At 39.0% G+C, this 24,109-nt stretch overlaps 1 protein-coding gene across 1 annotated transcript; it reads right to left on the bottom strand.

Moving 5' to 3' along the window:
• Positions 1 to 228: 228 nt before the first annotated feature.
• On the bottom strand, positions 229 to 18,888 carry igf1 (insulin-like growth factor 1). Its single transcript, XM_015054065.1, has 5 exons — positions 18,570 to 18,888; positions 16,696 to 16,855; positions 5,774 to 6,030; positions 5,624 to 5,659; positions 229 to 3,544 (listed from the first exon to the last, which is right to left on the bottom strand). Exons 1-5 carry the CDS (start codon positions 18,615 to 18,617, stop codon positions 3,485 to 3,487), a joined length of 561 nt encoding a protein of 186 aa, XP_014909551.1. The 5' UTR covers positions 18,618 to 18,888; the 3' UTR covers positions 229 to 3,484.
• Positions 18,889 to 24,109: the final 5,221 nt, after the last annotated feature.

The following is a 24,109-nucleotide window of genomic DNA, read 5'->3' as shown; positions in this document are numbered from 1 at the left end:
CTCTCCATTTGTGACGTTATTGCGCCCTCTACTGCGCATGCGGGACACTTTCGGGTCGTTTACAGTTCACGCTAAAGAATACAAGTCGCATATATTTGGAAGAGTGAACAACCACGCCGAAAAAATACGATTTGACAAAAAAAAAATAAATAAATAAAATCGGAATGTGGTCACTTTAGGCTGCAGTGTGAAGGTAGCCTAAGTTTAACATATTTTGAGTTTTTTTTAAAGCTAATATTAGTTATCTTTGTTACTGAGCAACCAGTTCTAGGTTTTCTTGCAGTCAGAGTATGTTTAGGTGCCAATCCATTCACAGGTAGAAGTACTGGCTTTTAATACAAAATAAAATGTATAATCTCAAAATATGGATTTTCAGGACAGCGAAATCATACTGAATTGAAGTAATTTTGGTAATGAAAATATTTTTTTAAGAAGTTTGCCTTAAATATGATCATGCAAAATATAAAAAAAGTAAAGTATTACAGGCAACGTTATAATAATGAGCAAAATGCAGTTACTTTCTACCAACAATAGACAATGTCAAGCAAAAGTTGCATAATCCCACTTTGAGTTCCCCTAATATTTGATACTTTGGCTTCCAGGGAGGCATGCACACACGCACACACACTGGACAGACAAAAGCACACCATGACCTTTAACAAGCTTAAACACAACTGGAAGAATCACAGTATTTTTCTCAAGACATTTGGCAAAAGGGATTTATGTTGAGAAAATAATTTAAGAATAGTAGAAAAAATAGCATTTTGCCTTCTTGGGGCCACAACATTGTATACTCATTTTCCTTTTTTTTCCTTTTTCCTTTTTTCTCGTTTTACTCTTCATGCATTCACAGAGATCACACAGATGCATTTACTTGCTTCCACTACTGAAACTGCTTACAAATAAAATCACTATTAACATGGTGGCCACAAGGCTGTGCAAAAGGGAAGACCTCCAATGTAAGCCCTGCCATTCGTCTGTCTTAGCCATCTCTTTGCAAGTACCAAACTATAAAATAGCACCATTATACAGTGGATAGGATTTTTAATACAGTTTTGCTATATGAAACCATCATGTACAATGAGTGATAGTAATGCATAGGTTAACATAATGGGAGTACAGTTTGATTATACACAGAGAGAGGAGACAGAGCCAGATATGAGCCATCTTTGGGGCGTTTTCAGGGAGGCTCAGACAAAAACAAAAAACAAACAAAACAACAGTTTCCTGTCAATTATCATGCAGTGTCTTCTCAGAACTGGCTTGTTTGTGAAATTTGTGAAGGTGATCTTGACCCTTACTCATATTTGGATTATTTATAAGTGTAATTGTGTACTGTTCCAATTCTGCATCTCCCCCGTCAGACGCTGGTTTGTAATGTTTACCAGTTTATTTTGCATGACTTCCCAGTGGACTTTGAAACGGATACTGTGCTGTTTGGTTGTCATTGCATCAAATTATACAGTCCAAGCCTAAACTAGCATTAGGAATTTTTTGTCCTATGTTAAATAAGAGATCAAAGAGTGATAATTAGACTGAACTTTACTAAATCTCGACATTTTATCATGTAGTAGCCACAAACTTTACGGGATTTTAACTAGTAGAATTGAGGAATGGGAAAAATGGTGTTTTTTCTAAATGTTTCCAAACAAAAACTTGAAAGTTGTGGCGTGCACATGTATTCAGTTCTTGAAATGCCTCTGGAGGAGATGCAGAGGTCACTGCTAGTCGTGCTCTTTACAAATATTTGCTTTATGGAAAAGTTGCACAGAGAAACTGATTTCTGAAAGAAGTCCTGTTTAAGTTTGCCGACAGCCACACAAGGAATGAAGCAAACATGTAGAAGAAAGTAAGTGAGTCAGATGAGATGAAATTTGGGATTTTTGTTCTTTTTCTTGTGTACATGCTTTTATTTTGCAGGATCAGGGAACCAATCAGGATGTAGCTAGGCCTGTTGGAGTAAGCAATAGATCAATTAATCAATTATTCCTATGATAATTTTAAACAAACTCAATCATTTCCAGCTGAATAATTGATAGTTTTACTCTTTATTCACCAATAACTGGATGACAAAAATCTTCACTTTGGTCTCAACTAGCTCTTTTTTTTTGAAGGACAGTTTTGTTAATAGAGACTTTATTACTCACTTTATTTGTTATTTCTGTTTTTTTCTTTATTGATTTTTGAAAATGAGTTCTCATGTTAGTTGAAAATGGTCTCAAAGCAACAATATTATCGTTTATCGCCCACAATAACTTTTGTGGGCAATTTATCGAACAGAAAAATTTGTTATTGTGACAGGCCTATTTACAGGTAAACTAGTAGAGGAGGAGCTACTTTGGAATGGTGTATTCAGGTATTGGAATGGTCTAGTCAAAGTTCAAAATAAAAAAATCATAATAATGGCAAAATTTTAAAATTGATGTAACTGACAGTCTGAAGACATGCAAAGCAGGTAGGGACACATCCTGACAGACCTGCAGGATTCTCCTACTTAAAAACTTTGTGGTGATTTATAATATTAAAAAAAAAACAATAAAAATGATTATTTTTAAAAATAGCGGTACGGTTGATTTTCCAATATAGTTCCAATATTTCAGTTTTTTGCTTTAATCTTTGTTCTTGGCTCAGTTACTTTCAAAAAACTGACCATTCATGATTTGTACAAAATGTTTGTCTCCAGGTAGCTGGAGTTTTCGCAATCAGATCTGGGAAAACTGGTGATCTGTGAAAAGCACACAGAAAACAAACATAATGGCTGATTGTCACTATTTGATTAGCGCTCTCATTTGCGCCAGCTGAACTTTGAATCCACTGACTGACCCATTTCTGTTTATTAAACAACCATGATGATAAGCTGAGAAGTCAGAAATCTTGGGTTGATTGAAAAGCTGAATTAAAAAAAAAAACTAAAACCTACAAATTGTGGTCTAAGTGGGGCTTGGAAAGCAAATTAACAACAGCAACGTTTAAAAGTCTGACAATAAACAACATGGTGTTGGTCTTTCAGATAACATATCCACAGTAATGCATAGTGCATAAAAACAAATGCTAAAGATAAAATTGAATTTGAACAGGGATAGTAACTGCTATATGTGGCTGTGACAAAGAAGTAATCAGAAGAGTGAAAAGGATGTGTCCAACTATTCCTGTTTGGTGACGTTCCCACCTTCTCTGGAGCCGAGGAAGGTGGTTGTTGCTGTTTAAACATGGAGGTATAGCAAGCTCTTATTGTGTCTTAGCAGCTAAACTAGTCTGTTAGATTGAGTTAACAAAGATTTCCTCCCGATATGGAATGGTGCAGTGTTTAAGATGACCACTAGTACCCTCATCCAACCTTTTAGCTCAACTTTTCTAATGTTTTAAAGCTTTTAGGCCATTTTTAGCTTCGTTTCGTTTCGTTATACAGTGAACCATTCCACAGGGGTACCGGGTAAGGCCACTCCCTTCTCTCTTCCTGCGGTGTTGTCCATTCGATGCTTCCCTACATTCGGTAAGTTCTGCCCCCGGAGCTGCCTCGACTTGAGTTTTTCGGATGAACTTCCTGCAACACAAAAACAAACACATCTTGGAAGTCACTACCAATGAAAGTTGGGTCAGTTGTTACAACGCTATGGGATTTTAGGAGCTGTTAAGTTGGAAACTGGAGGATCTTTCAGAGGCATTTGAACCAGTAGCATTAGATATTTTTATACCACTCCCAAACAATAAGGAAAAACAAGAGTCAAACTGAGAACAACCAATGAGACCCATCAAAATCTAAGGGTGTTTTCATATTGGGGACCAAAATTGAAATATTTGTTACATTTTCAGCTGGTGTGGTTTGTGTCAAACCAACCAAACTCTATGAAAAACCTGTTCCCCTCCTCACCTGTTCACTTGGCATCTATATATGTATTCAAATCGCACCAAACGAACAAAGACCAAAGATTTTAGGCGGACCAGTGTTTGGTTTTTTGGTCTGCGTTGGAGTTTGATTGCGTTTACACCTCCCCAAATAAACCAAACGTTTTAGACTAACTAGAATTTGATTAAATCAGACTAAGCAGGGTTGGTGTGAATGAATCCTTACTTAGCTCTATAGCCACTTAATTGTCATGATGACACAGGCGGCGTTTCCATTACAAATGTGTGCAAAACTTTGGCTACATTCTGCTGGAGCTGACAGAACACAATTTCGCAATTCCGGTGTTTCTGTTAAATAAGAAACACAATTACAATCATACAAATAAGTTTATTCACACAACAGGTAATTTAAAAAATATGCCACGCTATTATCTTCCAACTACTTCCTGTCTTCTTTGTGGTGCGGTTGTTGATCGCTATGCTAAAAAAGTGTTTCCATTACAGTTTTGTGAAATAAATCAATTTCAGTATGGTAAAAAAAAAAAAACCCACCTCATCCCACTGACAAATCTTTTTATCAAACAAGAGTTTTCAGTAAGCAAATTTATTTTCAAAATGTAAAATTTTGTAATTATATGGTCAATGGAAATGCAGCTTGTGGTGTCTTCATGGACCCACTGACCTACATGTAAGTGTGTTCGGTTGATGATTAAACTAAACATTAAAACTGTTTGTAATCATTGTGCCACATATCACCTAAACGCCAAAACACAGATTTGGCCATAACTCAGTGCACCATGTTTGGAGAAAACCAAACCCAAACGACCTCACACCAACTGTAGTGGAGGCGTAGCACAGTGGTGGGTTATGATGGGGTCTTGCGTCGGAGCCACAGGACCTGGACACCGTACAGCCAATGAGTCAGCCATTAACGCCTCTGTAAACCACAGTATGGCAGCATCAACTGTGCGGCCATCTGTCCAATGGTTGGCCTAAACTGGGGTCAATAACAGAGCAGCGACATACTGACAGCCATAACATCTACAATATACCAACACAGGAGAAGCAGCTGCCTAGTCAAAGTCCAGATCTTATCCTGATTGACATTTAGAGGTGGACCATCAGGAGTGCAAAAAATGAAAAGCAGAACGAACTGATGTGGTGAGGAGGTATTATTCAAATGTAGGGTGCACTTAATTTTCCAAATTAGTGTTGCATAATGCTAACATTAGCAACATTAAAACGTCAGCTTTTACCAGAGGATGAACTGGTTTATCCTTTGGTAAGGATAAACCAAATTATGACACATCCACCAAGTTTGGCCAAATACAAGCCCCATCTGTTCAAGGTGCTAGCCCATTTTCAAGATGGCCGCCATATTGGCTGGAGAATCACTATATTTTGCCCAATATAGAAGATTCTGGCATCAAATTATATATTTTTGACTATATAAAAACCAAATCTTAGACTCTAAAATCTTACAGAAGCTTAATTTTTCCTTAAATTGAGCTTAGTTTAAAAAATAAATAAATAATCAAACGCTACTGTAGCTATCACGCCTGTTTGTATAGGTCAGGGGTGACCAAATATTTTCCTAAAGCAGCCATATTGGAAATTTAAATCTCATATTAGGACCATATTATATAAATATTTGCTTGTTATTTTGCTTGCAGGTACTATAATATGAAAACGGTATTTAGTTATTGCTCAAATCAATCCATAAATACATGGTTTTATGGCATTAACTTGGCTTTAGATGTGATAAGATTGTCCATACCTTGAAGGATGGATGACTATGTCCAGATGAAGGTCTCTGTGGGAGGAAAACAAAGCCAGATAAGTTGGATTTATTTAGATATTACTTATTATTTTCAGGATTTATTGTGTTTATTCATTGGTCTGAGTCAGTCGTGTAGAGTTTGCTCACCTTCTTGTTTTTTGTCTTGTCTGGCTGCTGCGCTGTCCTGCGATCTGTGCCCTTGTCCGCTCGATGTCCCGGGTTGCTGACCTTGGGTGTCCTTGGCACATCTGTGTGGCGCTGTGCACGAGGAGAACGAGATGTCTTGGTAGTCCTGGCGGGTGCGCAGTACATCTCCAGGCGCCGCAGCTCACAGCTCTGGAAGCAGCACTCGTCCACGATGCCATGCGACCGCCTTGCGCTGGGCCCATAGCCTGTTGGTTTATCTGTTCGGCGAACAGAGAAACTTGTAACCAATGGTGATTTAAACCAAATCCTGTCATCTAGGGTTGTTTTACATTCAGGCAAAATTTCACCAAACTCTTTATAAAGCTGCAGTATTGTTTGGTTTTCTAAGCACAGAGTGCCATTTTATAGCAGAGTCAAGTTACCTTCAGCTGTTACAAAAACTACAGATATGAGATATGACTTCATAATTCAACGCCTTAAAATTGGGCCTCTGTCTCTTTAAAAGCTCATCACATCACTTGTAATTGATGAACACTTTTTCCATCGTTGCACTAAGTAGCTGGTTTAAGCAGATGCACAGTTCCACCAGGTATTTGCTAATTGCAGATGGCTAGTCTGAAGGGGCTGATTGATTAGTTTACTAGGACAAAATTATAATAGCAAAAAAGAATAATAACCATTCAATAACCAGACTTTGTGTTTTCTTTATTTTCATATAATATCCAACCCTTTATTTAGTTACTTTAACTTTAAAGCAAATTGTAAAGCACCCAAAATTGCATCTAATTAATTTATTAAGTGTTTTCAGAGAAGGAGTGACCCAAATCCTGTTGTTTTGTTGAGAATAAGTTCAGGTTATGTACATTATTTTTCAAATGAGTCCCAAAGAATTTGCTAACTTGACACTGGCTTGACATTGATCTACACATATTAAAATATTGCATGCGTAGTTAATTGTTGAGCAGGTATTATACGTTCTGTAGAGCTTGCTCTTCAAAAAGTTATAGTTTTTGGTCTGCTGGTACTTTTGACTTGATGATCTGGCCCCATGTGACAGTTTGGAAATCCCTGGTTTTATGGTATTAAAATGTTTTTTCCCCCCCACATAATTTTAATTTCAAGACACAAATCAACTACCTCAACAATCTACAGAAAGCATATATTTGTTAACTTTTAATAGGAAAGATTTGAGATGCTGTAGGTGAAATTTTAAGCAAGTCTGGAGGGACTTTTTGGTAGTTTTACTGAAAAAGGTGGAGGTCAGCAGCAGCAGCTGCGCTTCCATTACAAACTTTGTTGATTTTCCGCTAACGTCAAAAAAATTTAATTTTGCAACGGCTGTGTTTCTATAGAAAAACTAATTAAGTTTTTCTGTAGAAAAACTTAATTAAAATCACACCTGAATGTTTGTTCACCTACAACTACTTCCTGCCTCCTTCTTGGTTTGCTGCTTTGTGCATGAGTGACAATACTGAAAACCTACTGACGTTATTTTTTTATGTTCAGGATCATTTTACTCATGGATTACAGTAAAAAAGGAGAAAGTGTAACATTTTAAAACGAGAGCTTCTTTTCTTCCCTTCAATCCAAGGGAGTCAAACTCATTTTCGTTTTGGACCAAATCGAGATCATGAATGCTCTTAAAGGGCCGGTTGTCCCAGAATGTATGTATGTAAATATCAATGAATTCTTAAAAATCAAAGTGCCTGTGGCACTAATTTGGAAATATTTGCAATATTTGTGCTTATTTATGATGGTAAATGCGACTTTTTATTACTCGCTGTATAGATCATGGACTATAATCTGACATCGTTTAAGGCTGAGGCAGCTGGTTAGTACAAGTACGAAGGTTTTTGACAATTTTTATCTCCAATAAACTCCCAGTTATGTGTTAGCGCAAAAAAGTGCAGGGATTTGTTGATTTTTACATGAATTTCCACAGTAATTCTGAAGAAACTGGATGGACTGATTGATAAAATTTGGCAGTAAGCAGATAAAAACGGCATTTATTTGATTAATAATATAATATTTAAGCACAGTTGGTGTTTAGTCTAGAATCTAGAGGACCACATAAAAAGCTACGCCGGGCCGGATTTGGCCCACGGGCCTCAAGTTTGACATGCGCTTTATGGAAATGTTGCCACATTCTTCAGGAAAGTTTTCCTAAATTTACCAAGTTTTATCTCTTCAAAAATTCCCATGACCTTATAATAATAACAATAATAATAATAATAATAATAATTGTCCATTCCCAGCAGACTTAGCAAAGTTTCAGTCTATAAAGCAGATTGTGATTTTTCTCCTTCATTGTTCTGGCAGGTTTCCCAACTTTATGCTTGTAGTTGAGCAATGATAATAGCAATAAGTTTAATTTTCCTAAAATATGAACCAACCTAATGACATTAAATTCCTACAAGTAAAATTTACGGCATTGAACACTGCACACTGAGGACCAGATTTGGCAGCAGCGTCTTGGAGAACGTCCCATTCAGCCATTTTTGGCTCCGTTCATTTTTTTTCTCCAGCCCTCTGAGTCCGATCCACCTGCAGAAACATGGAGGCCTCTCTGTTCATTCACATATTCATTTGGAAAAAGCCCCCCCTTTAGAGCCGTTCAGATGCATGCTTAAGCAAAAAAGGTTATGAAAATGTTTTCAGTTAAAATTTATAAGGCTATTTGAAGGTCACTCTCTTTTCGTGGTGACGCCATCCCCCCCGTCTTCCTCCGAGACGATGCTCGTCGTTGGAAAAACTCAGACCCTCCATTTAGAATTCCCAGCTCCTTTGGTAACAAGGAAAAGGCTGAGAAGAGATGGGCTTTTCCCTGCGACCAAATGAAATAATAATAATTTAATATGGCATTTACAAGGAGGAAATGCCTCTCTCTCTCTCAGAGTTAATAGCTCTTGGCTCCGAAGCCTGCCAGCGCTGACAAAGTACATTAACTCCTGCTCTGTGTTTGCCTTGTTCTGACAATGTTGCTTGGACAGAGGGCAGCTTTCATTCAGAAACAGAAGCATCTTTCTCTCCTGGATTGAGAAAAAAAATAAGATAATGGAGGCGTGAATGAGACAGAGGAGAGGAGGTTTTGTGGATGAATTATTTATAAAGCAGGAAACCCGAGCTGTCTTCATGTATAACTTCTGAATGAAGCACCTCGTTTGATTGACGGCATGCTAATCTCGTTGAGCATTTTATGCTTTTCCAGGAATTTGTTCCAGTTACTTGGTAACAAACTGATGATGTGTTGCTGTGGGAGCAACCTTGGCTGCGATGTTAATGACTGATGTGAAGAAATAAAGAGAGAAAAACTTAACTCAAGTCCACACTGGTGGTTATATAAACACCAAACCATTACGAGCGAAAAGCAGGGATCTGTGTCCGTTTGTTTGGCTGCATTTCCAAGAAGAAGAAGAAGAAGAAGAAGAAAAGACTTTGCAAATTAACACCCAGTGTTATTCCAAACACAGTTTGCCACCCTGCTGCACAAACAGCTGGAAGGGAAAGAGAAATCAACTGGTTGCTACTCTGGATAGTTAGGAAAAACATACATGAAGTACTCAGCTCTAAAAGGTTTTGGTTTTAAAGGTTTTAACACTTTCGATAATTACGCTAATCCCTCATAAACGACTTGCTTTCCAAGAGTGTTCTCAAACAAATGAGAGTAATTTGCATCGGTTTTATGCCTTCCTGAGCTAAGTTGCAGCTTACTTTATCGTCTCCTTGCGTTCCAGAGCTCTAGTGTTTTGTAAGACTTGTTTTGGGGTTTTTTGTTGTTGTTTTGGTGTGTGACAGGGTGAGCATGTAGGGTTCAATAACTGGCACAGAAAGCCAAATTTTACAGCTTTTTATGGTTCATAAAAATAGATTCTTGGAGCTAACGCACGGCTCTAACCCGCACGGTGGCCGGCGTTTCTGACGTCTGGGCAGGGATGATGAAAGCTGCTTGAACCCAGCAGAAATTTACCCGTTTACTACTAGTGCCTCCCAAAGATATGGTTTGGCTGATTACAGCACTGCGGTGCAAAAGCCAAGAAGTCTGATGCAAGGTAATTTGATCTTAAACGTGTGTACTTCCTGAAATGTCAAGGAATGGAAGGTCTTATTGATTGGTAACTGAAAACAAAGAGACTGCTCTGGGTGATAAGTGAAAACAAAAAAATAACACCAACGTGGTGTTTTTCACATTTCAGTTTATGTCTGCAGTTGCATCTCAATGCATTTCAGTGTCATCGTGACTTAAAGTTTTAATTAAAACTGACGGTTTTTAAGGCAGTAACTCAGGGTTTCCTTCAGTGCATCATAAGCCTGGCGGGTCACCAGGCTTTACTTGTGCCCCCAGCAGGCTTAGCATTGCTTATTTATTTAAGTTTTTTTTTTAAATATTTGCATGTTTTAAGACTTTATAGTTGGTGTTCAGGTATTAATCTTCCAATCTTTCAATAACACATAATTATCAAGTGATATTTTCTAATTTCCTGTCAACTTTAAACATTTTTTAGTTCAAAAACACGACGGGCCGCTGGATGGATGACTGAACTAGCACCGGGCTTAGCAGGGTTTCTAGGGGAAACTTTGTAATTTATGCAAAAGTGTTGAGTGAATATGATGCACAGCACATGGACATACATTTCAGAAGCCAGGCTTCAGAATATCTTAAATTTAATCGTTAAAGTTTGGGTTTTTATTATTTGTAAGCCATCAAAATGCTTTTACTAGACCACTCTGCATAAAGCTTTGAATAATTAGACATTTACAAATCACAGTAAACATCTAATTTCTTGTAGAGAAGAAATAAGCAAATATTTTCAAGAACATCTAACATATCAGTAAAGTACCAACTTACACAGACTCTACACATCTAGATTTGAAAATCTAGAATTATTTTTTTAAAATAAAAATTGCACTTTATTCTTTCCCCAGAGCCAGCTACTACAAACTATTGTTCCATATCTGCCTTGAAGCCAATTACATTTAAATTTATTTCCAGAAAAACCAACCTTGTTTCCATTTAACCTCCCATGTAAACATGGTGATGAAGAAGAAGACTGGGAGAGAAAACTGTTGCTTAAACACCTTATGAATGAAACTTCCTGGAGATAAATGTGGTCTACATTCAGTCAGGAATGGCAGAAAAAGACGATGAAATGTCTCACAGAGAACAAATATCTCATTAAAGTAGTAAATTCAAAGTCATAACAACCAAAGTGACGCAATAGGAGGCAGAAAGCATTAATAGTGAGGGAGGATAACGACTGACATGCTGCAGCTGGGAGCCATTAACTAACAAAGATCAGGTGTGGAGGAAAACAACAGCATATTACCGGAATCTAAATTAGATTACTACAGTATTTACTTATCTGAAATATTGGGATGTTTTTAAATATGAGTCTAACATATTTAGTCCAACACTCTGAATGGAATAATCTTCAAAATCTTGGGTTGATAAAGATGAAAGTTTTCCCCAATTTTCTGATGTGGATCCTTTAGAAAACCCAACTCTGGTATGTTAAGGTAATCCTGGTGTATTGGCTTTAAATATATAAAAATAACAATAAACCAATAAAACAAAACAAAATCCAACAGTGACTATTGGAGAAGTTTTTATTTCTTTATCACCTCTTCCACGGTTCCAGAACTATTTTAATTATTCTTTTGAATTTGAGTTTTTGGAAATGTTAGACATTTCCTGTCTAAGACGAACACACGTCTACTTCACTAGCTGCATTTGTGCCTAAATCTGTTTATATTCTGCAAATGTCAGAATAACACAATTTCACAATTGCGGCGTTTCACTTATAGGGCGATATTATGTGTTTTCCAGGCACTTAGTGCCATTTTATAGCATAATCAAGTAACTATGTTCACTACAGTTGATATGACTTAAGGGAAATCATAATTTAACGGCTTGAAATTGGGCCTCTGTGTCTTTAAAAACTCCTGCTCTTTGTGAAACTCCGCCTTCAGGAAGTCATCACAACATGGTTCCTCTGTTAACAATGTTTTTACCTGACGAGCAGCTCCTCTAACGAGCCCAGCAGATGGGCAGCTTGACCAGGTGTTTGCTAATTGCTGCTGGCTAGTCTGAAGGAGCTGAGTGGAAGGAGTGTGCGTTAGGGGAGCTGAGGTCTGAGGAGGAGCTCCGCCTCGAAGGCGGGGCTAGGTCCACCCAGGCGTTTTGGAGTGGTTGCCAAGGTGATGAAAGGATTTCTCAAACATGATTGAAAGATCAAAGCGACGCTCCAGGTATGTTTTTGATGAAGGTATAAGATTACAACATGATGTAAAGCTGGAAGAAAGTAGATTTTAGATAGCACTGCCCCTTTAAGGTGTTTAACCCATTTTCACCACATGCCAACAAAAGCAGAGGGTAAAACTCCCTGAATATCCGCTCCACCTGACTTACAGGTCTAAATCCGGAGAACTGACTGTCCTTTACATGAGGCGCCTCTTTGTTCTGCTGAGCCCTAATTCCCGGCAGGATTTGGAGACTTTTTGGTTCAGGTGTCTTTTTTTTTTCCGGGGGAAACTACAACTTTTTTTTCTCGGCACTGAAGAGGACACAGGAGGCCTTTCTTCAGACGCTTTCTCATCATCGTGTTTGAGCTCGGCGTATAGCGATGGAGGGGAGAGCAGGGGGGAGTCCTGATCATCCTGTAATCTCCATAATCCCCTGCTGCCGAGGGACGAGGCCTCACTGTGCGCGTTTAAGCGTGGGCGCGTGCGTGACTGTGACGTGCTGTTTACTCATCCTCTGGAGCTCAGGAGAAATTTACGGAGTTGAACACTGACCAGGAACGCTCGTTAACGGCTGCAGCCCAAAATAACTCGGAAAACAATACGCTTCAAGCCCAAAATGTTCGGTTATCTCATCCTGTGACTCATAATGGGCTATGCATTATTCATTCTGAAGATGTCCTGTTCTAAATTTAGGACGGTTAAATATTTTAGCATGACCTGAAAGTGACTGAGGCCACAGAGCTACTTGGAGCTTACACTTAAGCCAAAAAAGCCTTATAAAATATTTGATTGAGAAAACAAACATCCCAGTGAAATCACAGCGCAGCCCATCTGGTAAAGCATTGAGAAGACAAGTCGGGATTTCTAGGTCAGGCTAATATTTGGAGAAAATGCCTAGCATCTTGAGATGAAAGAGTGCTGCTGGCTGCTTGCTAAAGGTGGATAAGGTTGGGTTTGGTTCTTGTACCCGTTATCAATCAGAGGGCTGCCAAGTTCAACACGTCCGGCAGAAGAGTTCAGGGAAAGGAGCCACGCAAAGCAGACGGGATCCAGACGGATGCTTCACACAGTCGAACGAAGAGGAAAAAATAAAAGAGAGCGAAACCCAAGAAGACAGCAAGCGGCATATTTTCTGAGGAACAGCACTCTGCTGCTCAAACCTCATCTTTTTCATTGAAAGAAAAAAGTGAGAGTGCATGAAACACCTCCTCTCCTTTAGACTCATGTAGGTTATAAAGTTCAATATACTCACCAAACACTTTTTGGGGTGCACCTGTTTGAGTCCCTGTTAGCACAAATAATAAATCAGCCAATCACATGGCAGCAACTCAGACCATTCAGGCGTCTAGAGATGATAAAAATGATTTACAGAAGTTCAAACCAGAAACCAGAAAATGCTCATCTACTGGGAGTTTTTTCTAGCCACCACTGTCTCTTGGGCTTGCAGAGAACGGCCAAAAAGAGAAAATATTGGTTCAAGATTATAGCCAAGTAACAACAGATAAAAGAACCACTTGGTCTATTGTTACTTGATCTATATGTCATACAGTTTGGCAGGAAATTGGATGTTTGCTAGCAGTAGAAAGACTGCCTGAAAGATAAATAATCTCTTAAGTAGTTTTTGTAATGTTTCCCCCTTTACAATCACACTTTTAAGACTTTTCTATGTTCCAAATGTTTAAGCAATCACATTAATAGTGTCACAAAAACTGGACTGAAGATGAGAAAGAAAGCAGAAACATCTTGAGAAAAACTCAAGAAACAAAAGGAAAAATTAATAGAAATCTGGTGATTTTTCAGACAATATTTAAACTTTGCAGTTACTTGGTGAGTCTCCAAAAATTGTGTGTTTGGGCAAAGAGATGATAACTTCATAGTAGGGTAAACAATGAGCATCATCAAGGTGCAGGGTGACCTTACAACTGGACAGCTGATGTTGGATCAATCTGCACAAGTTGCATTGTGCAATGTGTTAGCATTGGTAATAACAGACCTGATATGCTAATTCAGTCAGAGGATAATCAACCGTTAAGAGTTTGACTTCCATAACCTGTAAATGAGATCTTAAGTCTAAGAGTTTCTGACACAATTTCACCTGCTATAAAAGTTCATAAGAGGAAAAGAAAACCTGACAACGAAGCAACACTTGGTCAAAAACCCATTTTCTTATGATGCATGTCAAATCAGTAAAGAATAAGAAGAAGCAGTGACATAAATGAGGGAATTTTCTAGTCACATGCTGCTATGTGAGAAATCAGGTTTTCCCCCACCGTTGCTATGCTTGTTCTTTAAAAATATCCTCTGAGTCCAAAAACTAACTCAGAATTGCCCTCTAGTGGTTATATTGCCTAATAATGCTCCCAAAGAGGGTATAAACTATAAACACGAACACGGCATAAACGGACTAGCTAGCTAGGTAACTAGCTAGCATGTCAAGTTTCAATACAGCTCCACTTTATATGCTAGCTAGCGCTAGCACAGCAACTAGCTGTAAACTTGAGAAACTACTAAAAAAAATCAGAGTAGGAATCAAATCCCCACTTGTTGCTATTTTTCATACACAGCTCACAACAAGAACAAGTTTTAAAAAGAAGGTAAAACGGACTTAGCTATCTAGCATGTAAAGTTTCAATACAATTCCGCCTTATATGCTAGCTAGAGTTAGCAGAGCTATGTAGCCATCTGTAAACTTGAAGAACTACTAAAAAAAGATCAGGATAGGAATCAAAACCCCACTCGTTGCTGTTTTTTTATACACAGAACAAGAGCAAGTTAGAAAAGAAGCTAAAACTTAGAAGTGGCAGGGTTGTTTAAAATCTGTTTATTATTGTTGGAAACAAATTATTGTAGAGAACTGGGTTTGATAGTTTAAAGATTGTGTTAAGTACGCAATCCAAAGCAGTGATTAAAGGAGCATTTTAAATACAGGCCACAATGTGCTAACAATCGTCAGAGAAGCAGCAATAAATGTAGTAAGGTCTGGCAGTGTTAAAGAGGAGAGCAGAAAATAAAAAATACACAGCAGAAACTGAATGTCCTTCACTCATCCTGTCTTCATAAATGGTTAGCATAGGTAAATGTTAGAGGAATTTAAAAATGTTGTCTGGTTGCTGTGTTTGCAATGATGAAACTATTTTTGCAGGATAATTTGCACAAAATTTAACCATCGTCGTAGATGTGATGAAAACAATATAGTGACAACACAGATCTTGTTTAGATGCTAGCTGGAGTTCATAACTGGAGTTTTATTCTATCCAGAATGACAGAATGAATGTCAAGACTTTGTTAAAATCAGGACAATGTGAAGCTTCTGCAGAAGCACTTTCTAAACTGCAATGGGAATAAAATGGTTTCATTTTGGGTTTTGAGGAGCTCTCCCTTCCCTTCAGCATACAGTAGCTACCACTACTGTATTACCTCTGCTTGGCTGTCGGCTGCGACTCAAAACCTGGAGCCCCTTCTGGCCCCCCGGTTTTCCATCAGTCAACAGGTTCTCATGTATTTTCAAACCATTCCTGGTTCGGTCTAAGGTGAAAGCAATCAATAACTGGAAAAGAGAAGAACTGAAAACGTGCTATAGATGCTGATCTCCCTGAGAAATGCAATATCTTCTTCTCCCTTTCTGCTTGAAACTGGCAGCTGACAAAGTCTACCGCATGTGGAAAATCTTTCATAAGTTTGGGACAGAACCAAACCATTTATAATGGATTGTTAGGTCAAAACTACACATGAGTCATAGGGACAATCAGTTCCTGAACAGAACAGGGTTTTGTTGGAGATATGATTCTTGCTCAGGACATTAAATACAATTCAGTCTAATTGCTGGATGACTGCCAATGAAACGTGAACGATGTGAATAAACTCCAGTTCTGTAGAAAACTGCTAACGTCAAACAAATAAACTTGTTCTGAGAGTCGCATTGGTGGAAAACATTGCAGTCATTCTGAAAATAATGCAAAAGCACGTAATAGTCTTTGACTGTTTCACAGCAGGAGCTGCATTTCTGTTACAAATATTTGCAAAACTTTGTCAGCGTTAACAAAAAAAACCACCATTTTCAAATTGGGGCGTTTTTATTAAATAAGAAATGCAATTAAAATCACACATAAATAAGTTTGTCATTAAAAACATCATCGTTCAACCACTTCCTGTCGTCTTCTTTGTCTTTTTCACCAGTAGCAACATAAAGTGTGATTTGAAAAAAGCGTTTCCGTTGCAGTTTTGCAAAACTTTTCAACGACAAATTTGAGGGTTTTTTTTTTTCATGAAGCCTAGCTGCTGAAATGTGCTACACAAATAAACTTGATTGATTGATTGATAGAAAATACGGATGTTTTAGGGGCACAAATACTTTTAAAAGCTACTTTAATCCCACATATGGTGCTCTGTTGAAAAAAAAAAGGGAAAAACTTTACAGCAACATCCAGTCGCCCCTTTTTTTTTCCTGACAATAATCACCAAACATTCAGTCGTATTTTATTTCTGCTTGGATTAAAAGTAAAACACTTGAAGCCAGAGATAAGACTGGAAAAAAGGAGTGAACTACAGACGAAACATTAATGCAGGGAAAGTCAAGACGAGATGCCAAACTGGCTGCTGTTTTATTTATGAGCCTCCTGGAGGTGGAGAGCTCTGAGACCCACACAGCCAGCCTTTATGAATAAATAAAAAGGTGCACTTACTGAAATAAAAGCCCCTCTCTCCACAGACAAACTGCAGCGTGTCGACCAGCTCCGCCCCGCACAGGGTCTCCGGACCCGCCCCTGTTGCCGTCGGAGTCAGGGTGAGGATGCACAGCAGTAGTGAGAGGGTGTGGCTACAGGAGATACAGCACATCGCACCCTGCGAACAGCCAGACAGGGAAAGCCTGAGTGTGTGAGTTACAGTCGGTCGCCAGCTGAAGTAACAAAGCCGGACGTGAGGGGAAACGGTTCGGCTTCACAAACAACCCGGCTGCAAACTCTACAATAAAATTTAAAAAAATCCAGTCGGAAGTGAGTCTCGAAAGTTTTCAAAGCCAAAAGCAGAATTTCTCAACAACTGAGCAAAATACCCTCCATTTTCACTAACATTAAATGTAATAATTTATGAATATTATGAAATCCAGGCACTTATTCTGCAGAATAAAATCTGGGATTGAACAGGTTAACACAGAAACGTTACATTAATTTCTGAATTTCAGAGATGACAGATGTCCAGCAACACGATGATGACTGTGCTGCATCCAAGCACATCAATGGAAAGTGAAGTGGAAGGAAAAACTGTGACAGAAAAAGATGCATTAGAGAAATGGAAAACCACTTCAAGACTTTGGTGCAAATTCACATCTGCAATCAGTGATTCAAGAGCCAATAGTAGTAGTGTTAGCATTTCATTTTAAAACCTTTTACAAGTTAAAGGTGCAACATGTTAAAATATAAGCACTTAACATGTTCTCTAATTCAATAATGAATTAGAGAAAGAAAAACCCTCTAAAAGTGAAAGCTGCTTTCACTTTTGTTTCTATAATTTTTTCTGCCATGGTTTTTCCTTCCACAAAACATTCCATTTACATCTTAGAATACCTATCTTCTTTTCCATATTAAAAATCAATCACTATAAGTCTTAACTTCTCAGAAAATGTCACATTTTCAATTTTAACTATTGAAATAAATTAACTTTTCAATGATATGTTAATTTGTTTGCACAAATAAGAAAATAAATCAACAATTTGGTGTCTTGCATGTTTGTGAGGATGGGCACTGGCTCCCCACGGCCCCCTCTTAGGAGCACCACTGGCAGTAAGCCCTAATGCTGCGGGAGGGCTGCGTGTATCCAAATTAAAAACACACGTTCCCCGTTATCACCCTACACTGCAGCCAGCATATAGCAAGGAGTTAGCAACAATCCACATTAATCAGGAACATTCATTCATCATATATATCATTAGCAAGCAGGCCACCGTCTCCCTTTGCCAAAGCTGTCAGCGCGTTATTACGCACGAAAAGTGCTTCGAAATTCAGAAATAAAGGATGCAGAAAAGAGCCGCCAGGGGATCTTTCCTGTCCAAAATGTTTGATGGAAAAGAGTTATCCCGCCAAAGCCAGCGGAGAGAGCGGACCGGGCCAAAATGTGCATAATAAAAACGAATAAATTCGTCCACATCAGAACCGCACAGCCCTAAACGCCCTGGAGCGCCTCAGATTAAGCTTTCCCTCCGTTTTCCGGTGAAATATTTAAGCTTTAATAACGCACACTCAGCAGCAATTAAGGTGAAAGTTTTAAAGCTTTCTGGTGCAAAATAAGACATTACGCATGGAGGCGCAGAAGATCCGTGCAAACCCAGGCAACGCTTTCAAAAATAATGAATTAACTCCCCCCCTCCACAAAAAAAAAAAAGGTGCGAATTTTTTGGGTGATGTTAATCTGCAAGAAACACACATGAGAATTGCATGCAAACTGAATTAAAAGTGCAAAAAAAGCCACGTTAGAAAAAGCTCCTGGTTCGGTTTAAAAGTCAGAAGGATGCTGAGCGCAAGCAGTGAGCAAGGTGACAATGTAAAATCAGCCGAGTTACCTTGAGGACATCACATAAATGCCACTGAGAGGAAGCAGCGCTAGACATCACCGCGGATCTCCGCAAAAAGACAAAGAAGCCCGGCGAAAATGAGCAACTTGTTTGAAGTCATTAAAAAAAAGAAATCGGGGCAAAGAAAGAGGACGAGATGCGGGGCAATGTCACATCTCAATATTCCCACTTTGTTCCATTGCGCAGGCTCGTTTTGGAGAAGTGAGATTTAGCGAACAGGAGACGGATTTAGAGAGAAAATCCCTCACATTTATCTACATTACACAGACATTTTCAACAGGAAACAGCTGGGGCAGCGTTTGCCTCCTCCTAGTTCTAAGTTATTCATTAAGGATTTTGGGCACATGGTCAAATAACGTCATTTCTCCCCCCTCTTTTTTTTTATTCTTTCAGTGAACGGGACGCAGTCTTGATCTTTCTCAGACTTGGTTAGACAGCAGCAGCAGCAGCACCTAACAGAACACCGTGGTTCTGGTTTATCCCCTGAAAGCTCAGGAGTGGGAAGTTAAAGACAAACCAAAGGTGATAGTTTCACTTTTACTGGTTGTGCGCAAATCTGGTGCCACGGAATCCAGCAGTAAGTTCGTTTAACAAGAGAACTCGGTGATTAAAGTACGATTTTTGTAGCAATAAAGGGGAAAAAGTGAAGTCTTGATCCTTTTAACTTTGTGGCAGAGGAGGATTTCCAGCTTCCCTGCGCTCTGTCACAGTGATTTATACCCCTGGGTTTCCTTCTCTTCTCCCTGATTTTCAATCAGTCCGTTTACTTGGCAGGAAAATGAAATATAAAATCACAGGCTTTCAAAGAAATTCTGACGCTTATGACGAGATTTATGTAAAGTCTCTCCCAGATAGAGACTCGAAATGTTTCCTGCTCTTTCTGCACCGGATGTGAAGCTCAGTCAGATTAGATAGAGAGCGTCTGCAAACATTGATTTTAAAGATTTAGGTCTGGACTTTGACTGGAACGTTCTGACTTACAAATGTGACTGAATTGCTTATATTTGATGGCTGAAAGATGTGCAATAATGCCTGTTTTGGTGTCGATCAAATACCAACTAAATAAGGTTTTGGTGTTTTTTTTTTATTATTTTGGATTACTTTGTTCGAACCTCGGACAGAATTTAGATAAAGTTAATATGTGTCTACAAAATACTTTAAAAACATATTTACACGATAAATGTTAACAGTAGGAAAACAAATCACATTTGCGTGCATTGTTTTCTAAGCAAAGTGCAAAAATGACATTTGAGGAAAAAAATCAAATCAAAAGCTTTACGGTAAAGTTGAGAAATTAGATTGCAGAACTAAAATAAATTAAAATATTGATCTTATCGATATTTTAGATTAGCTTCCATGTTTATGCTAAAGACTAGCATGATGCTGCTACCACGAAGGAAAATAAAACATTTATGCATCTGTTCTTTTTCTAGACTTTGCTTGGAGTGTTTTTGGTTGAGGCATTCCATGTTCCCGCTGATCTTTTACTTTTGTTATGGTGCGTAAAACTGGTGCTAGCTGCTGATTAGCATCTGAAAAGCTCAAACAATTCCTGAACTATGACCCCAAATCCCAGAAGAACCAAAACAAAGGAGGCTTCTGGACCAGAAAGCAGGGACTCCAACGTCCCTCTGACCGGCTTTCCCACCATACGGCCAATCAGAGATTTAAAGATGAGTAGCAAAAGCAAATGAGGTGGATTAGCAGTGCTCGCTAACAGCTGATGAAGTGTACAAAATGTGATTGTGGGTTGAAATCGAGCTGTTAGCATGTCATGAGGTCTTTAGTCTCTAGTCCACGACGATTCATTGAAGATACAACATTTAATTTAATCCCACTTTGGGATAAATGAAGTATTTCTGAATTGACTCAGATTTTTGAACGTCTGGCTCCTTTCCCAACGAGCTGAAGCTCAGAAGAACCACGATGCGGCGTCTATATTTGCCTCCCCTGGCGGACTGCGTCATTAACAGGAACTGCTTGGTGGAATACAATAAGGATGCTCCTCTGAAGGACAAAGCTATTTTCCCGATGACACCGCTACCGTCCAGTTAGCTTAAAACGCCCCATCTCTGTTCTGAAACCTGATCTGGATTCCTCTGCCCACAGCGGACTGGAAATGATGAGCTTGCCCAGTCTATAGATATTTGCTGATGAAGAGGAGCGAGGTGGGATGGGCGGAGGGAGCTGACCTTACCTTCCCCTGCCTGCGTCTGGTTATCTGAAGCGGCTCTGTGAAAAGTTTCTCTCTCACTCCCGCTCTTCTTTCTTTGGTTGTGAGACTTTTGGACCCGCTCAGCGCCACCTCCAGCCGCCCCACAGCTTCGTCCTTGGAGACATCCGCCTCAGTGAACTCAGCGGCCGAGGAAAGGCTTCATTCAGCCTCTTAGATAACACAGCTGAATCATTTTAGACAAACAAAAGATGTTTCACACCGCCTCTAATTTGATTGTAATGAACAAAACTCCTGCTCTGCCTTCTAAACAATATGTTTTAGAAGGTATTTTCTTGCTTCAATTGTCTTGCCAACACTGAAAACAATTGCAGGGCAAAATAAAAGGTATCAATCCTAATAAAGTGATAAACAAGTGTCAATGCCTTCTGCTAGCTCAGCTTATAACAAATAATGAGATTAGCCGTCATAACTGTGCAGATGATACACAGCTCTACGTTACGATGTCACCAGGTGGCTCTGAACCAACCAATCACTGAACAAATAAAGGTGTGGAAGTCGTTCTGCAGCTGAACAAAACTGAACTTATTAACAAAGTGGAACAATATAGAGTTGGTTTTTACGACTCTAAACGAGTGATCTGGCCTGAAATCTGAGTCTGAACCTTCGGAGACACATAAAGACGGTTACAAAGTCGGCCTTTTATCACTGGAAGATCATTTCCAGGATTAAAGGAAGATCTAGAGAAACTCATTCATGTTTTTATCTCTAATCGCACTGATTACTGCAACAGCGTCTGCCAGAATGCTGCTGCTGGCGTTCTGACTAAAACCAGTCCTTCCTCTGGCTCCCTGGAGCTCAGAGAATAGACGTTAAAATGTGTTTGTTAGTTTATAAATCACTCAACAGCTTGTATCAACCTTCCAGGTCACTCAGGTCTCCTGAACCAAACATGGAGGATCAGCATTCAGCTTCTATGCACCACAAATCACAGAGTTCCTTTAAATCAAGGCTAACTAAATGTAATTTTTACTACTGTTGAATAATTGGTTACTGAATTCTGGTTACTGAAATGTGTTTTACAAATAAACTTGAGGAAACAGTTCATCTTGTTTCGGTCGAGAAACCGAAACTCCAGACAGAAAAGACTGAGATTTGGATCTACTGTGGATCGCTTTCGGGTTCACGCTTTGAGTTTGTGAAACTTTTCACTCCTAATTAATTTGGAGATCAGATTCGGCTCACCGGCGATTCCTCTGGAAATGACCCGGTACTGGATTTGAAACGAGAAACATTCCCACTCTGAAACAGATTCAGGGCCAACAAATGGGGAAGCTGTCTTATGTTTAAAGAGTTAACTTACACAGAGTAAAATTCTTGGTTTCAAACTGAGTTGTATCACCTCATTTGGAACAGTGTTTACATGTTAACACACGGCGATCCAAAAGGACTTGTGATTTTGTTTTTCCTGCAGCGTTAACAGCATCCCTTTGCGTCTCTGCTGCCAAACAAATGTCCAAGTCAGCGATGCACACACACACACACACACACACACACACACACACACACACACACACACACACACACACACACACACACACACACACACGAGACCGAGAGCAGGGCCGAATGCAAATGAAAGGATGAAAAAAAGGTTGAAAACTGAGATAAAGCTTTTGCAAAATTTGTATGAACCAAAAACGGGGGCCCGGACCCAAGATGGGGAGGGGCTGGCGCAAGCTAGCAGGTTCACTTAAGGACACGCACTTGATTAGGAGAGGAATACTTCTGTTTCTGTTGATAATTTGAAGGGTTTTTCCTCCTTTACCCATTGACTAAAACAAAAGAAGAAAAGCGCTGTAAAAACAATGAATGAGGGGGACAGGACGGGAACTTTCTGGTGTTCTACCTTCCCAAACAGTCTGTGTGTGGCAACGCTAGCTCACATTGTTATCAAAGCCCCCTTGTGTCCTGTACATGTTTCATATGGAAGGAATAAAGATGCGTCATGGAGCAAATGCAGAAAATGGGGTGCTTGTTTTGATACGCTGTCTTTCCACAGTAACATTTAGGGGTCACAGGATTTTGGCAAAACGGACAGGAAAATCTGTGGTGCCTGCTGATGATCAAAACCCACATTTTCAGAAACTGTTAACTGTTTGTGGCGAGGCTTTCAACGAGCTAAACTTTAAGGCTGCACCACCCTGTTTTACTGGTGATGAAAACAAAAGCAGCACGGACTGGATTTAATGAAACTGCAGGTCTCTCTGAGTAGCTGAACTCAACACGACTGTACTTTAACAGCAATGATAAACGTCAACCTCCAGACGGGGGTCACTTCATCTGTCCGTCACTTGTGGACAAAACTCCAACCTAGTTTGATCCTCTGCTCACAGCTTTTGCATGTAGACTGGACATCAACACTCCCATAAACCCTTCAGCAACTCCACACTGCAAAAACACAAAATCTTACCGAGTATTTCTCGTGCAAATCTCTAGATGAGGCAAAACTAAAGTTTTCAGAAGCTTGTTTTAAGTCAATGATTCCTTAATATTGAAAAAAAAATCTTCCAGTGGAACTAGTGCAAATATTAAGGAATTATAAACTCCTATATATTGTTGAAAAGTTAATTTTGTCTTATTTTAAGTGTATTATAAGCCTGGTGGGCCACCAGGCTTTACTTGTGCCCCCACCAGGCTAAGCATTGCCTATTTTTTAAAGTTTTTTAAAAATGTTTGCAGTTTCAAGGTGTTTAATTTGGTGTTCAGGTATTAATCTTTCAATAATACATAATTATCAAGTGATATTGTCAAATTTACTGTCAATTTTAAACATTTTTTAACTCAAAAGCACGGCGGGCCGCTGGATGAATGACCGCCGTAGCACCTTATCTCTGGGATTAACAAGTTTTCTGGGGGAAACCTTGAATGAAATTCACATCAGAAACTAAACCAAAAATACTTTGTAAGATTTTCTGTTTTTGAAGTGTGCAAAGCTTTAGTCTCAAAAGTCTAACAAACATTGCTTCAGAAGTCTTGGGTTTCATTCAGATTCATACTTATTTATCTTTTATCCACCATAAACTTGACTTTTGCTGTTTCTGGCTGTTTTGTTGTCTGCTCTACATATTTTAAATCATGACTGTCTTCCTGGAGATGTTCTCTGATCTTTTTCTTCTATCGTCAAAGAACAAAACACGAAGCGTTTGGTTGCGTTTATTAACACTAAATTAATTTTAACAACTAATGTGGTAATTGGGTTCTGTAGAGTCTTATATTGAGTCAATTGTTTTAAATTCAAATTCAGAAATACTTGTTGTAACTCAAATTCATGTAAGTTTCTTCAAAGAGTGGT

Source organism: Poecilia latipinna, unplaced genomic scaffold (assembly GCF_001443285.1).
Source record: "Poecilia latipinna isolate Pla-1442-1.1 unplaced genomic scaffold, P_latipinna-1.0 Scaffold1226, whole genome shotgun sequence".
NCBI classification, from domain to species: domain Eukaryota; kingdom Metazoa; phylum Chordata; class Actinopteri; order Cyprinodontiformes; family Poeciliidae; genus Poecilia; species Poecilia latipinna.
The sequence above is the reverse complement of the archived record's forward strand: the minus strand, read 5'-3'. Positions and strand labels throughout refer to the sequence as shown.

Bases quoted from the DNA above. Each gene is read 5' to 3' on its own strand.
- igf1 (XM_015054065.1), bottom strand. From the start codon at position 18,617: ATGTCTAGCGCTGCTTCCTCTCAGTGGCATTTATGTGATGTCCTCAAG. The intron at 6,031-16,695 runs GTAAGTGCACCT...TTCGCCGAACAG, and splicing joins AGAGAGGGGCTTTTATTTCA to ATAAACCAACAGGCTATGGG. The intron at 3,545-5,623 runs GTATGGACAATC...TTTGTGTTGCAG, and splicing joins ATAGTCATCCATCCTTCAAG to GAAGTTCATCCGAAAAACTC.